The sequence below is a fragment of the Lactuca saligna genome, chromosome 4, assembly GCF_052625555.1.
Source record: "Lactuca saligna cultivar CGN05327 chromosome 4, ASM5262555v1, whole genome shotgun sequence".
Taxonomy (NCBI): Eukaryota; Viridiplantae; Streptophyta; class Magnoliopsida; order Asterales; family Asteraceae; genus Lactuca; species Lactuca saligna.
The window spans coordinates 45,508,687-45,524,176 of NC_136420.1; the positions used below are offsets into that span (position 1 = coordinate 45,508,687).

General features: G+C 36.5%; 1 protein-coding gene across 1 annotated transcript; it reads left to right on the forward strand.

The window, feature by feature from the left end:
• The first annotated feature begins 359 nt into the window (after window positions 1-359).
• LOC145041754 (putative leucine-rich repeat receptor-like serine/threonine-protein kinase At3g14840) lies at window positions 360-12,826 on the forward strand. The gene is made up of 24 exons (XM_078989924.1): window positions 360-659; window positions 815-992; window positions 2,258-2,329; window positions 2,432-2,503; window positions 7,454-7,525; window positions 7,753-7,824; window positions 7,929-8,000; window positions 8,136-8,204; window positions 8,303-8,374; window positions 8,457-8,528; window positions 8,614-8,685; window positions 8,844-8,909; window positions 8,997-9,062; window positions 9,154-9,225; window positions 9,310-9,345; window positions 9,451-9,491; window positions 9,586-9,956; window positions 10,190-10,388; window positions 10,530-10,670; window positions 10,841-10,959; window positions 11,113-11,323; window positions 11,665-11,902; window positions 11,999-12,149; window positions 12,256-12,826. The coding sequence occupies exons 1-24, from the start codon at window positions 530-532 to the stop codon at window positions 12,613-12,615; spliced, it is 3,024 nt and encodes a 1,007-aa protein (XP_078846050.1). The 5' UTR covers window positions 360-529; the 3' UTR covers window positions 12,616-12,826.
• Window positions 12,827-15,490: the final 2,664 nt, after the last annotated feature.

Genomic DNA, 15,490 nt, shown 5'->3' on the forward strand with positions numbered 1-15,490 from the left:
TTTTGTGATCCCAATAGGGACAAATTTTAAATTTCAATTCAGTTTTATTTAAAAGATTCTAACTTCTTCAAAAAAATAAGAAAAAAAAAGTTATTTGAACTAACCCCCACTTTTAAGATGTGTAGAAGGGCAATGGTATAAACCATAGAGGCACCGACGAAAACTAAAGCAGCGACGTGGCTTTTTATTATCTTTATGCGTACAGACAAAACACTTTAATCGTCTCGGACTTTTCTCTCTCCAATCTATAGCAGCTAGTAAGTAGACTAGACGTTCGTTGATTTTTCATGACTATTCCTGTAACATAGGACACAACTACACATTGTTTATTTCTTCTATATCGACTCTCCAAGCATGGTTCCCACCAAAATAATTGAGGAATTATTGGAGTTGTATTTTTAACGAGAAGTATACCCACCACATATTTGATGTTTATGTCACAGTGAATACCAAGTACCAAAATTTAAGTATTTATGGGCATTAATTTACATGAATATATTGCTTTTGTCGTAATTCCTCGATCAGTTGGATGTCGATATTAATTCTTGATTGCAGTTTGAGACTTTTGGTTACTGTCCTTACACTCGTCTTGTCTACACTTGTACTCTTTGAAGGACCTGGTATCCATGCACAAGGCGGATATCTTCCTCCAGAAGAAGGCAAGTTCTCTTTCTGAAGTTCCATGTAATTCAACTCGTTTTTGTGTGTGAAGAAAAACACACACTATTAAAAACGCCATGCACATGGGTTGCTGTGTTTTGATGTCTACAGTCTACTTAAAGTTTTTTGTGAAATATTTGATATTATCTTGCAGTGGAAGCTCTTCGTGAAATAGCAGAACAATTGGGTAAAAGGGATTGGAATTTTAGCCTGAACCCATGCGATGGGAATCCCAATTGGGCAACACCAAAGCGCATAGAAATGCCTCTGTATACCAACACTCTTAACTGTAGCTGCTCCTTTCCTAGGAATGTTTGTCACGTTGTTTCATTGTAAGAGCTATTTCATTTTTGTATTTAGGGCGCGTGTTTGGCATGACCATTTAGGAGCTTCTAGCTTGTAGGTTTTGAGAAAAATGTTTGATTTAAACAAAAAGCTTTGTTTGGGGTATGTTCTTTTAGCTTTTAGTTTTAATAAAATGCTTAAATCTAAAAGCTACTTGATATAGTGTTTAAGAAAAAACTATTAATCTTTTTAATCAATTTTTAGAATTATCCTTTTTATTTATTACTGTTTTTAGATAGATGCCCTTTTACGTAATTTTATATAGGGAAATCTCCAGAAAAATCCCAATATTTTACCATAATTTACGAAAAAGTCTCAAACTAAAATTTGTTTACAAAAAAATCCCAATTACCGGTAAAAGTGATGATTTGACCCATTTTTCCCAGTTTATCAGTTTCATTACTTACCCGGTTTTATTAAAGTCTCATTATTTTACCATACATTATGAATAACTCTCAAATTATGGTAAAATAATGAGACTTTAATGAAACCGGATAGATATTGAAACCGATCAACCGGAAAAAAAAAAGTCAAATCATGATTTTTACCGGTAATTAGGACTTTTTCGTAAACAAATTTTAGTTTGGGATTTTTTTTTTTTAAATAAGGGTGAAATATTATGACTTTTTCGGAGATTTCCCTTTTATATATTTCAAAAGTTTCCGGTTACTTTTGTCAAATACTCATGTAATAAAAGTTTCAGCTTCTACCTAGTTTTGTCAAACACGCCTTTAATCTACAAACCCCTTGCATTAGTTTGGCCAACAATAATTACCTATGACATTGCTTTATAACATGCTCCTCGAAAAATATATTTGCACTTTACCTATCACAAGAACATGCATCAAAGTTTATGATATAGCTAGCTAGCTACTCATGTTATTTAGTCTACAATGAATTCATTTGACCTTAAAAGAATATTGAAAACTTAGTAGAGCTCTTTTTGGATAAATGAAAGGAGACCCATTTCAAACGGGTATAACTTTTGATATGTTGGAAATTAAACAACTTGCCTTCTATGCCTGCCCCTCATCTGTGGGAGCCAATTTCTATGTTTTGATCCCCTTAATTCCAGTGTCATTTAGCTTTTGAATTCTAAACCTATAAATACTTTTTGTGTTATTACTTCCATTTTTCTTGAACCGGTGGACTAGAAGTTTGAAATTAGATTCATAGAGGCTTAAACCTATGACTGGAATTTGTAGTAAAATTAAATAGATGGATTGATCTTTGATATTTGCTTTATAAACAGAAATCTCAAGGGGCAAGATCTTGATGGTATTCTTCCACGGTCCCTGGCAAAGTTACCTTACATCAAGACCATGTAAGCCAAAGGCTTGTGTTTATACCATAACTCAAATTTTAAAAATTGATTTTACATACCATGGTTTGAAGGCATCACTATGTCAATGATTGCTTCTTGCAGTGATCTAGCTCGTAATTATCTAAGTGAAACCATACCACGTGAATGGGCTTCAATGACCACGTTAGAGTTCTTGTGAGCTCTCTCTCTCTCTCTCTCTCTCTCTCTGATGAAATAATTCAAAATTTACTTTAATTTCTTTACTGCACGTTTAGTTTTGAATAATTCAAAAGCCATGTGGGTTAAGTCCGGGTCTTAAGTTAGTACAGTTAGTTGCAGATTTTTATTACTATTTTAATTTTAAATTGCTTGCACTTATGTACGTTGAAGTATCACCTCCTTTCTTGATTCACTGAATAAAAGCTTTAAGCTTTAAGCATAGTCTGCTCTGTTTTCTTGTTATCACTGTTTCATTGCCATTCTCAAGTTATAGGCTTGTGAAAAGCCAACATTTGGTATTAGAGCGAATATGGTATATACCCAAGTATCAACCTCGTGAAAGATGAATGGCAACAATAATCACTCTGCACTATCCGATGTTAACATGAAGCAACTACGGGGCATGGGCGATTAAGATGAGAGTCTTTATGCAAGCTCATGGAGTCTGGAAGCTGTCGAACCAAGAACACAAAATACCATGGTAGAAGCAAAGAAAGCTAAGATGGCATTAGCAGCCATCTACCAAGGTATTCCTGAAGACCTTCTGTTGTCATTGGCGGAGAAGAAGATGGCGAAAGAAGTGTGGGAGGTGCTTAAAGTCATGTTTATGGGAGCAGACAGAGTGAAGATTGCAAGAAATCAGACAATTAAGGCTGAATTTGAAACCATGAGCATGAAGGAGACAAAAGTTGTTGATGAATTTGCCACGAAAGTGACAAATATTGTAAGCAATATGCGATCCCTAGGTGATACGGTGGATGAGACTTATGTGGTGAAGAAGTTTCTTAGAGCAATTCCATCTAAGTTTGTTCAAATTGCTTCCACACTTGAACAATTTGGAGACTTAGATGTGATGACTGTTGAAGAAGTGATCGGAAGGTTAACAGCTCATGAAGAACGAATAAGAGGCCATACCAATAGCAAAGAAAGAAAGCTTTTGTTGAGCCACAAAAAGTGGTTAGAAAGAAACAAGAAGAAATTAGACAACAACAAATCGAATCGGGGTGGATTCGGGGGTTCTCGAGGATAGGGTAGAGGAAGAGGAAGAAATGGTGGTGGTCGTGGCAAAGGTGGATCGCATCACCAGAAGAAAAGAAATCAAAGTGCATCAAGTAGTCATGATAAAAGTGACATTCAGTGCTATAATTGCTAAGAGTTCGGGCATTATGAAGCTGAATGTAAAAACCCACGAAAGGAACGAAATCAAGAAAGCAATCTAGTACAAGAGCATCACGATAACGATCCAGCCTTGCTGCTATCAACACTAGAAGGTGGAAGCATGGTGTTCTTGAATGAAGAGAATCTTAGTCCCCAATTACATACGCATGGTCATCCTCAAAAACTATCTCGTACATGGTACCTTGATACAGGTGCCGGTAATCATATGACTGGTGACAAGACTAAGTTTAGAAGCATAAACTAAACAATTCATGGATTTGTGAAATTTGACAATGAATCGAAAGTGAGAATCGAAGGCAAAGGCTCTATAGTATTCAAATGCAAGGATAGTGGGCATCGAAAACTGGATGAGGTATACTACATACCTGATTTATGTAGTAACATAATTAGCTTGGGCCAATTAGCAGAAGGAGGAGACGAGATTAAGATCAAAGACCTGTTTTTATGGGTTCATGACTCAATTGGAAAATTACTTATGAAGGTACGAAGATCAGCCAATAGACTCTATAAGATAGAGTTACAAGAAGCTACTACAGTATGTCTTGTTGTAGTAGTTGATGTCCAAACATGGTTATGGCATAAGCGAATGGGGCACATAAACTTCAATTCAATGAAGCAGATGACTGACAAGAAGCTGATCGAAGGGATGCCACAAATAAAAATCCCCTCACAACCCTGTGAGGGTTGTTTGGTGGGAAAAAAACAAGGAATCTATTTCCATCTCAGGAAAACTTCAGGGCAAAGAAGAAGCTTGAACTAATCCATGGTGATTTATGTGGGCCAGTCACTCCTCCTACACCCTCTGGGAACATATACTTTATGTTAATTGTTGATGATTTCAGTAGGGTAATGTGGGTGTACCTGATGAAATTGAAGGATGAAGTTCTACAAGTGTTTAAGATTTTTATAAGCAATGTAGAGATTGAAACATGGGAGAAGGTGAAGGTGGTCAGAACCGATCGTGGGGGTGAGTTCATGTCAAATGAATTCACTAAGTATTGCAAAGAAACTAGGTTAAAAAGGCACTACACGTCTCCATACTCTCCATAGCAAAATGGAGTAGTAGAGAGACGTAATCGGACTGTCTTGAAAATGGTCAGATGCAACTTGAAAACAATGGCAATGCCTGATGTACTATAGGGAGAAGCTGTAGCACACTCTGTTTATGTTCTAAACAGAGTTCAAACGAAGGCCTTGAAAGACTCGACTCCATATGAAATATGGATTAGGAGAAAGACACATATTGATCATCTTAGAGTATTTGGATGCGTGACTCACATGAAAGTTGCAAAGGGGCACTTAAAGAAGTTAGAAGATAGAAGTATTCGCCTCAAAGTTAAAAAAGGATCGAAAGCATACAGGATTTTAGACCCAGATACCGGAAAAATGTACGTAAGTCGTGATGTTGTGTTCGAAGAAAATCGGGCATGGACGTGGGAGAAGAGTGCAAAGATTAAAGCGACACCGGGAATAAGCTTCACCGTCGAAGGCTTTGATTTCGTTAGAGAAGTACATGACGATGAAGGAGAATGGGTACCAGACAGACTGGATCAAGAAAGTGGGTCATCATCTACTTGGGCCAATAGTGAGCAGTCAAATATTTCGGGTCACCCACAAGTAATCCCACCAGGTAGTCCGATACCGATAAACACCCTGGTCACACCCAATTCCCCTATTACACTTGATTCATCAATTCAATCATCAACTTCGAGCACCGCCTCGAGCTCTACTGCGGTGGTGCCCCAAAACGGTTCAGGATGCTCACAGACCTATACGAAAGCAAAAATGAGATTCATATACCCCTTGAGGAACTTATGTTGATACGAAACGATGAAGTGCCTTCATCGTATATCGAAGCTAGTAAGAAAAGGGAATGGCGAGAAGCAATGGATGCCGAATTAGCTTCAATTGAAAGAAACAACACCTGGAGTTTGGCCGATCTTCCAAAGAATCGAAAGGCCATCGGATTAAAATGGGTATTCAAACTGAAGAGGGATCCAAATGGGAAAATTGTAAAACATAAAGCTAGAATTGTGGCGAAAGGATACGTTCAAAAGCATAGGATCGATTTCAGTGGCTAGAATCGAGACAATCAGGCTTATTCTAGCTTTAGCAGGTTCAAATGGGTGGAAAGTGCATCATCTGGATGTCAAGTCGGCATTTTTAAATAGGAACCTAGAAGAAGAAGTCTATGTCTCGCAACCAGATGGCTACCAGAAGAAAGGTGAAGCTCACAAGGTTTACAAACTGGCTAAAGTTCTCTACCGGCTCAAACAAGCCCCTAGGGCTTCAAATGCATGCCTGGATCAATATTTGAAGAGTCTTGGATTCACGAGATGTGCTCACAAGTAATCAGTATACACCAAGAGGTATGATGGAAACGTCTTGATTGTAGGAGTGTACGTAGATGATTTACTTGTGATAGGAAGCTGCCCTAAAAGTGTTCAGATGTTCAAAAAGGACATGAACACCAAGTTTGAAATGAATGATTTGGGGTTCTTGACTCGTTATTTGGGAATTGAAGTGAACCAAAAGGGAGATGGGATTACATTGAAACGAGAATCCTATGCCAAAAACCTGTTTGTAGAAACAGGTATGCAAGACTGTAATCCCACAAAGACTCCAATGGAACACAAGCTCAAGCTTCGAAAGAAAGATGAAAGCGAACTAGTAAATCCCACTGAATATCGAAGCATAGTTGGTGGCTTAAGGTACCTAACTCATACTTTCCCAGACATCTCTTTCGTTGTTGGAATTGTAAGTCGATTTATGGAAAGGCCAACTGTGAATCACCTTCAAGCAGTGAAGGGTATACTCAGGTACATAAAGGGCACTTTGAATTTTGGTTTGAAGTACTCAAAAGGAAAGGAAAATGTCACTCAAAAGCAAATGATGTCAATGATCGAAAAAGCACAGGTGGCATGGCGTTCTACATGAATGAAAACTTGATGACATGGGCATCAAAGAATTAGAGGTGTGTGGCACTCTCTTCGTGTGAAGCAGAATTTATGGCTGCCACAATGGCAGCTTGTTAAGGAATTTGGCTGAGAAGGCTACTCAGTGAGATAACAGGCCAAAAGGTGCCACCTGTACAGATGAAGGTAGACAACAAATCATATCTTGATCTGATGAAGAATCCAGTTTTCCATGGCTAAAGTAAGCACATAGACATCCATTTCCATTTCATCCGAGAATGTATTGAAAATGGAGATATCACAGTCACTCATGTATGGAGCAAGGAACAGAAGGCTGATATCCTAACCAAGCCACTGGGAAAACTGAAGTTCGAGGAGATGCGAAGTCTTCTTGGAGTGTTGAAGGTATGATTTCTGAATTAAGGGGGAAAATGATGAAATAATTCAGAAATTACTTTAGTTTCTTTACTACACGTTTAGTTTTGAATAATTCAAAAGCCATGTGGGCTAAGTCCGGGTCTTAAGTTAGTAGAGTTAGTTGCAGATTTTTAGCACTATTTTAAGTTTAAATAGCTTGCACTTATGTACGTTGAGGTATGACCTCCTTTCTTGATTTACTGAATAAAAGCTTTAAGCTTTAAGCATACTCTGCTCTGTTTTCTTGTTGTCACTGTTTCATTGCCATTCTCAAGTTATAGGCTTGTGAAAAGCCAACTCTCTCTCTCTCTCTCTCTCTCTCTCTCTCTCTCTCTCTCTCTCTCTCTCTCTCTCTCTCTCTCTTCAGTTGATATTTATGATTCAACTCTTAAAAATAGAAGCATCTGTGTCCTAGGTCTGTTTTCGTGAATCGATTGTCCGGAGGAATTCCAACATATTTGGGCAACATAACATCACTGCGATATATGTACGTTTCTTTCACTCACTCTCTCTCTCTCTCTCTCTCTCTCTCTCATACACACACACTCTCTTAAGACAGTACGTGGATAAGTCGCACTACTGGAAAATGGCTAATGAAATACAATTGTGATCAATAATGGCAACTGTCCATTTGGAGGATGTTAAGGAAGAATTATATTTATATATATCGGGGGTGTAGAATTTCAAATAAACTAGTAAATGCTTTTATACCAGGAGTTTGGAGAGCAACATGTTCTCTGGAACTGTTCCACCTGAGCTTGGAAAACTAGAAAATTTAGCAACCCTGTAAGCCTTCTTTGTACTGCATATTTACTTCAACTTTTCGTAATTATACATAATGCCGTTATTGATAAAATATCTCTCTATAATGTTTTGTGTTTACATTATAGGGTCCTTAATGCAAATAATCTCACTGGCGAGTTGCCCGTGAAGCTCAATAACCTAACCAATTTGAAAGAACTGTAGGCAGACTCCATCCTTCTAATTTTGAAAATAATGCTTTAAATAGTTTGATTTGTCCAGCTAGCTATTGTTATGTTGTTTTCTTCCCCCACATAATATTCTAAATTAGTTATTACTACTTCGCACATTGTCAGCCGCCTAAGTAGCAACAACTTCACTGGAAAGCTCCCAAACCTTGAGAGCTGGAGTCATCTTGAGAAACTGTAAGTCTATGGTCATTGATCAGTATATATTTAAAATGTTTGTAAGTCTATTCCTTCTTATTTTGCTTCCCCTCATTTTTTCTATTTTCTATCCTCAGAGAGATAGAAGGTAGTGGTCTAGAAGGACCAATACCTGAAAGTCTTTCCTTCTTGAGCAATTTAACAGAACTGTAAGTTGATCATATACTCCCTTCATCAAGATTTCCAATTCTTTTGATTCATGCAGTTATAAGTACTAATCTACATGTGCAGACGAATTTCTGATTTAAGTGGAGAGGGCTCACATTTTCCAAATTTGAGTAGGATGACAAGCATGAGTTTGTTGTAAGTGATTGTAGAATTTAGTAAAATTTTAACAAGTTCTTTGATTCAAAACTTGTATATTCAAGAATTTGAGTGGATGTTGCAGGGTATTGAGAAGCTGTAACATAACTGGGATGATTCCAGATAATATATCAAATATGTCCCTGTTGAAGCATCTGTAAAAGTCCCTCCTCTTCCATTTCTGTTTCAGAACATAGTTTAATTAGACCATATCCATGAGCAGTATCTTTTGTGTTTCTACATTATGATCTTATCTGGTTTATTGTTTAAATTTTCTGAATTATCACCTATATCTATATCCATATACTTACACAGAGATCTCAGTTTCAACAAGCTGAATGGTGATATACCAGACGTAAGTCGACTGAATCTGGAAAAAATGTAAGAAATATATTTCTGTACTTTTTCTCTCTTGATAAATTTGCTTCAACTATATATCTAAACTAATATTTGGTGAAATGACAATAGGTATCTGACAGGTAACTCCCTAAATGGAAGTCTTCCTACATGGATCAGAAATAAAGATGTTAAACTGTAAGTTTTTTCGAGCCTCATTTCAGCATTACTTTTGTGTAATACGACATTGGTGCTCGTGAAGCTCAACATGATCTTGTTTATTATGCAGTGCAGTAGATCTTTCCTACAACAACTTTAGTGAAAACATTGTGCCATCACCATCAGTTTGTGTTGGAAATCTGTAAGTTTTTAGCTCTCAAATGCTCTTTTCATGCGCAAATAAAAAGTTAAAAACCAAAGTTAAAAGTTTTCTTTCATTCATCAGGAACTTATATAGAAGCTACTCTAGTGGGAATAACTCGTAAGCTTAATTACACTCCACTATTATTCTTCGAATAGAGATGGAACTTTTATTTATTAATAACTAAAAAAAGACACCGAGTTTCCCATATTTGATTTGGTGCAGAGACCTTGGAAAGTGTCTTAACAGCCGCCCTTGCTCGCAGAGTGAGCACTATGCTTTCCAGTTTATAATGCTGTATGTGTTTCTATAAAAGTAAAAGCAAAGCTGATTCTTTTATATACTATTAATTATGTGTAGACTACTCTTCAATCCATATCAATTGTGGTGGGCCAGAAGTTACCATTGGAAAAAAGACTTATCAAGCAGATGAGGATCCAGGTGGACCTGCAGAATTTGTTCCTTTTAATGATCATTGGGGATATAGCAGCACAGGAAGTGTATTGAATCTTGATGACAAAAAATATATTGCTACTAATGTATCTGTACTCACTATGAAAGACACTGAACTTTACACAAACGCTCGCCTCTCTCCATTGTCTCTTACTTACTATAGTCGTTGCTTACAAAATGGAAACTATACGGTTACTCTACATTTTGCAGAGATAATTTTCAGAAATAATCGATCTTACCAGAGTCTTGGAAGACGTGCTTTTGATGTTTATGTCCAGGTTGAAAACCTTAATTATTAAATCTCCCCTTCTTATAAACAAATAGACTTCATACTCAACATTGATGTACTTGGAAAAAGAGTTTCAATCATATATGTTTATGACAAGATTTCCATTTTACCTATTATTCAGACACGCCTTTATTTTGTAAACCAAAAGGATTCAATAAACACAAGAAAACACAGCAGATTTGTGATTTCTTGGCATTTAATTTTCCTTTTTACTTTTTGCAGGAGGTAAATCGATTCAAGAATTTTGATATCAAGAATGAAGCTGGTGACGTTGATAAACCTAAAATAACCATAATAAAAAATATTCGTGTAACTAATGGAACATTAGAAATCCGGTTCCAGTATGCTGGGAAAGGTACAGCATTTGTCCCTGATAAGGGAGTGTTTGGGCCTCTGATATCTGCCATTTCTATGGAGTCCGGTATGCTTATTATCCACATGTTTTATATATATTTTACTTTTCATTACAAAACATTCACTATGTGTATAATTGTCATTTATATTCCAGTGATCAATTTTTATATTCTGTTTAGGAGACTTAGTATTATGTTGCTTTTCATAGAATTCAAGGTTCAAAGTCATGGTAAAAACTATACATATGTTGCCATTGGAGTGGTGGCTGCAGTGTTGTGCCTCAGTCTCATAATTCTTGGCATCGCTTGGAAGATGGGTTATATAAGGAACAAAAACTCAAGAGAAAAAGGTATTTAATGACTACTCAATTTAAGAAAATTAAAGTTTATTTCACAGTCACATATATTTTCCTAGTTGAATATCCTAAGAACATGCACCCCCCAAATAAAACAAAAGTAATACTTAGTTGTGATTTTTGAAGTACATTTTTTTCATTGCTAAAATATTGTTTCCCTGCAGACCTAAGAGGATTGGATTTACAGACTGGTGTATTTACATATAGACAAATCAAGGCTGCCACTGACAATTTTGCTGATTCAAATAAACTTGGCGAGGGAGGATTTGGATCCGTGTACAAGGTAACATTGTAAATACATTAAATTCCATTTTTTAAAATGCACATTGTAAAATCTACGAAACTTTAACTATGTAAACGATAGAAGGTAAAAGATGAAAAAGAAGAATCATATTAATTAGGCGTCCCTACTAAACGTCAAATTCATGAAACGCAGGGTACACTATTAGATGGAACTCTAATCGCTGTGAAGCAACTCTCTTCCAAATCAAAACAAGGAAACCGCGAATTTGTGAATGAAATAGGCATGATAGCCGGTATACAACACCCTAATGTTGTAAGGCTACATGGGTGTTGTGTGGAACGCAAGCAACTACTTCTTGTTTATGAGTACATGGAGAATAATTCTCTAGCACATGCTCTATTTGGTATTCTCCTTTTCTTCTACTTCTTGAATAGCAACTCCCTCCACCCCATAAGAATTTTGAAGTCTATATTTGACTTTGTGGATTAAAAATATCTGCTCATTAGTCAAAATTTTAAAATACTATTCAACGATGACCAAAATCAATATCATCAATAATATAGTGATGACAAAATGAAACATATAGATAGCTGTAATTTGAACAGTTTTGAAAGAAGGTAAGGTTACAACATACATGTAATATCCGAAAATGGAAATTGTGACGTCTTTTCATTCCACTAAGAGCTAGTTGGCTCTCCATTGAGAACAAATTTATTTATTTAAGATGCTTTTATAAAATCTCAGAGCAGTATAACTATAAGTTGGAAATTGAGTGGCCTACAAGACAAAGAATTTGTGTGGGCATTGCAAAAGGCTTGGCTTTCCTGCATGAGGAGTCGGTGCTAAAAATGGTTCATAGGGATATAAAGGCGACAAATATTCTCCTAGATGCTGACCTTACTCCAAAGATCTCAGATTTTGGTTTAGCAAGGCTTGATGAAGAAGAGAACACTCACATCACGAATAGAGTTGCCGGAACTATGTGAGCAATAGTCTCGTTGTCTTTTCTAATAATATCATGTTGCTTTTATTAATTACTTTCAGTTTTCGTTTGTTCAATTTGCTTTTGGTACTTCAGAGGGTACATGGCACCAGAATATGCATTATGGGGATTCCTGACCTACAAAGTAGATGTATACAGTTTTGGGGTTCTTGCACTGGAAATCGTTACCGGAAAGGACAATATGAGATATACGCCACATGAAGATTGCTTTTGTCTTCTTGATTGGGTATGACACAACTAATTCTTTTAATATACAGTTTGATCCTTCACCACATTCCCAACACATCCACAGTTTTATCATATATATATATATATTTTTTTTCCTTTCTAAGGCTGTGGTTCTGAAACAAAACGGGAGTTTGATAGACTTGGTGGACCCACGATTGGGTTTCGACTTCAACAAAAAAGAGGCAGTGAGAATGATCGAAATTGCTCTATTGTGCACTAATGAGTCCCCAACTCTTAGGCCTATCATGTCTGAAGTAGTTAATATGTTAGAAGGCCATACTGAAATCGAGGAACCAACTATGAATGTGATCACATCTAAAGACAAAGTCGGGTTTCAAGCACTTGCTGAGAAGTTTGAAGGGATGCAATCACATGATTTTGATCAAACAGATACATCTATTAATCCAACATCTTCCAGCTCAAATGACACCTATTTCGGTAGTCAAATTTCTCAAACATATTGACTCACACTCGCATAAGCACCTTTTGCAATGGAGTTGCTAGTATACTAGTCAAGTTCTGTACACTATTATAAAAAAGAATCAACCAGAATGTACTGGAAAATTCTACCAATAATTGTTAGAGAAAGACATTGAAGACAAAAGATTACTTTGATTGGTTCTATGTGTGGGAAACAAAAACTTCTATTAATTACACACAACCATATATTTAGTACGATACGTACACACATATATAAGGCAGCAACCAATGCAGCTTGTTGAAGGAACCGATGTACCCTTTGAGAAAGACGCCCCTTCAAATCTTCAAGGCAGCTCTACAAAGTCACTGATTCAAAGCCTTGGTTCATACACCTAAATGACATAGGACTGTCATATAACAACTATACTTAATAGTTATTGATCTATTTGCCCTTGTCTAGCTTATATCTTCCAACATTCCTTCTTAAACTAGACTAGAAAAGCGCCAAGCTTTTTCTTCAACTTATTGAGTCCAAACTTTTTCAACGAAGACATATAGGCCAAACTCAAAAACCTATAATGGGGATGCATTATATTCACTAACCACCAATATGTTGGTGTGCAAACCCAATCCCACATTAGTCAAAAGAGAAACCAGATGCTAGCATATAAGACAATGATTAATCCTTTCTATTGCCAATTGGTTTTAGAAAATGGAACCTCGTTGTTATTATATGTTGAGCATGGTTGGTCTAATATCAGTCCTAAGAAATGGTATTAGAGCTACGGTCGTAGCCCCGATGATGAGTGTGGCGCAGGTGGCACAATCCCCAATGGTCCCCAGTCTAAAGACGTTGATCCTAAAGCCTTGTATTGAAAGTCTTCTCGATGGCCATGTCAGGTGAGCTTGTTCCAAGAGTATACCAGCGGTATGAAAAAGGATTGGATCAGATGAACAGTCTTGGAAAGGAGGCCAAGGTGGAGCTTCGGTTTAAGGGAGGATTGTTGGGGTGCAAACCCAATCCTATATCGGTAAAAAGAAAAATCGGATACTAGCATATAAGTGCAATGGGTAATCCCTTCTATTGCCAATTGGTTTTAGAAAAAAGGAACCTCGTTGTTCTTATATGTTGATCATGGTTGGGCTATTATCGATCCTAACACAAGAAATTCTCATGCTCCAATCTTCATTCACTCTTTTATTGTCCAATTGTTAAAACGTGTACCATCTTTGTACCACACTTGAAACAAACATCATGCTTACCAAAATCTTTTCACTTAGCCTCAAACAAAATGAATAAAAATCATTTTCTTCTTTTTTTTCTTTGTAAAAAGAGGTTCAAACTTTCTTTCACACACAAATTAATTATATTGGGATTAATCTTAAACGTCATCCTCTACAGAACTTTTGTTGCAATGAGGGTGATAATAAAGGTTGTTATTTACTAAGAGCTAAGAAATCCTGTTGTTAATCCCACATGCAGACTTTTTTTTAAAAGCACCTCAATGGATACCTTCAATGATCTTATTAAGAATAATAGTTTAACCAAAGCATCATATCATCCACCTAGTGAATTGCAAACCACACCCTTTGTAATTTTGTATCTAAAGGCTTTGATTTTTCTAGTTTTTCACACTCATGCTTGTACTTTTCCTTCATGTTTATCACCATAACATGCATATAAAGCACTCTTAGGTGATTTGTCCACCAACATTTCATTTTATGAAAGTGCTCTTAGGTGATTTATACACCAATAAGATGCCAACATCACCATGAAACCAAGATTTGTACCTATATTTTTATGCATCTTTATTTTATTAAAAAAAAGTGTACCTTTATTTTATACAAGGTATGTTGTCATAGTCATCTTTGCAAAATCAATAACCCATCTTCTTTCCTTTCTTCTTACAAGAACCCATGTGGAAGATAAACTTCTTACTCGTTGTAATATAATTAGTTTCATGTTGCTAGATCAACATACCATGTCGGCATCATATGTCACATTAGCATCTTCTTTCCACACCTATCCATACTAGTTCCGAGACCCATCCCGAAGTGACTAAGTCACTTCTCATCGACAATTCTTACAGTGTGCCCACACTAGCACATGCTAACACTCTTCCTAGTTCACTAGGACTCCCACCCCACACTGTTATCCTATTGGAAAGAAACTCCCATCAATGCCAATTAACGACCTCACAAATACTATTACATGAAACTAAAATTAAGCGGGTTTTTGGCCGAGATATCCTACACTACAACGGCTGGACTCAAACAAGAGCTACACAATATAGCTAAACCAAACAATCTAAGGCTACCTAATTCTAGGGGTATGCAACTTAATGTTTGTCCAATAGTTAATCAATATTAATGTAACAGCCCAATTTTCATAAAAAATTTAAACTTTTGTTCTCATAACATCAACCATAGTAAATATAAAAATCCCATTACATATCCATGTTATTTTGAAAATTCAAAGTATAAAGGACCAAAAGTGAAAACACTGGAGAATGCATGCCACGTCACCAAGTCGGGCCCTTGCCCTTATCACTAGAAGTACCTGAGACATACAAATAAACTGTAAGCACAAGCTTATTGAGTTTCCCAGTCAAACAAAACATATAATCACATAATGTAATGCTCATACGTATACATACAAATTGTCATGGACTCCCTCCATGGTCTTCAATGGAATGTCATGAGCTACCTCCATGGTCTTATATTCGTATGCCATGGGCTCCCCCCATGGTCTTCACATAAACTCATGCATAAATCAAACAACATATCATTTCCTATTCAATACAAACATATCATATTAATTATGGGCCAACTTTGGTGCCTTCGACCCATGAGTGCGGTAAGAAGACTCACCTCAAATACTAATAGAAGTTGAATAGTCCCTAGCTCCGAGTATCTATT

What these genes read in the sequence shown, in the direction of transcription:
- LOC145041754 (XM_078989924.1), top strand. Translation starts at nt 530, where the DNA reads ATGTCGATATTAATTCTTGATTGCAGTTTGAGACTTTTGGTTACTGTC. An exon ending in CTAGAAAATTTAGCAACCCT is followed by an intron (nt 7,825 to 7,928) that starts GTAAGCCTTCTT and finishes TTTACATTATAG; the next exon opens with GGTCCTTAATGCAAATAATC. An exon ending in TACTCTAGTGGGAATAACTC is followed by an intron (nt 9,346 to 9,450) that starts GTAAGCTTAATT and finishes GATTTGGTGCAG; the next exon opens with AGACCTTGGAAAGTGTCTTA.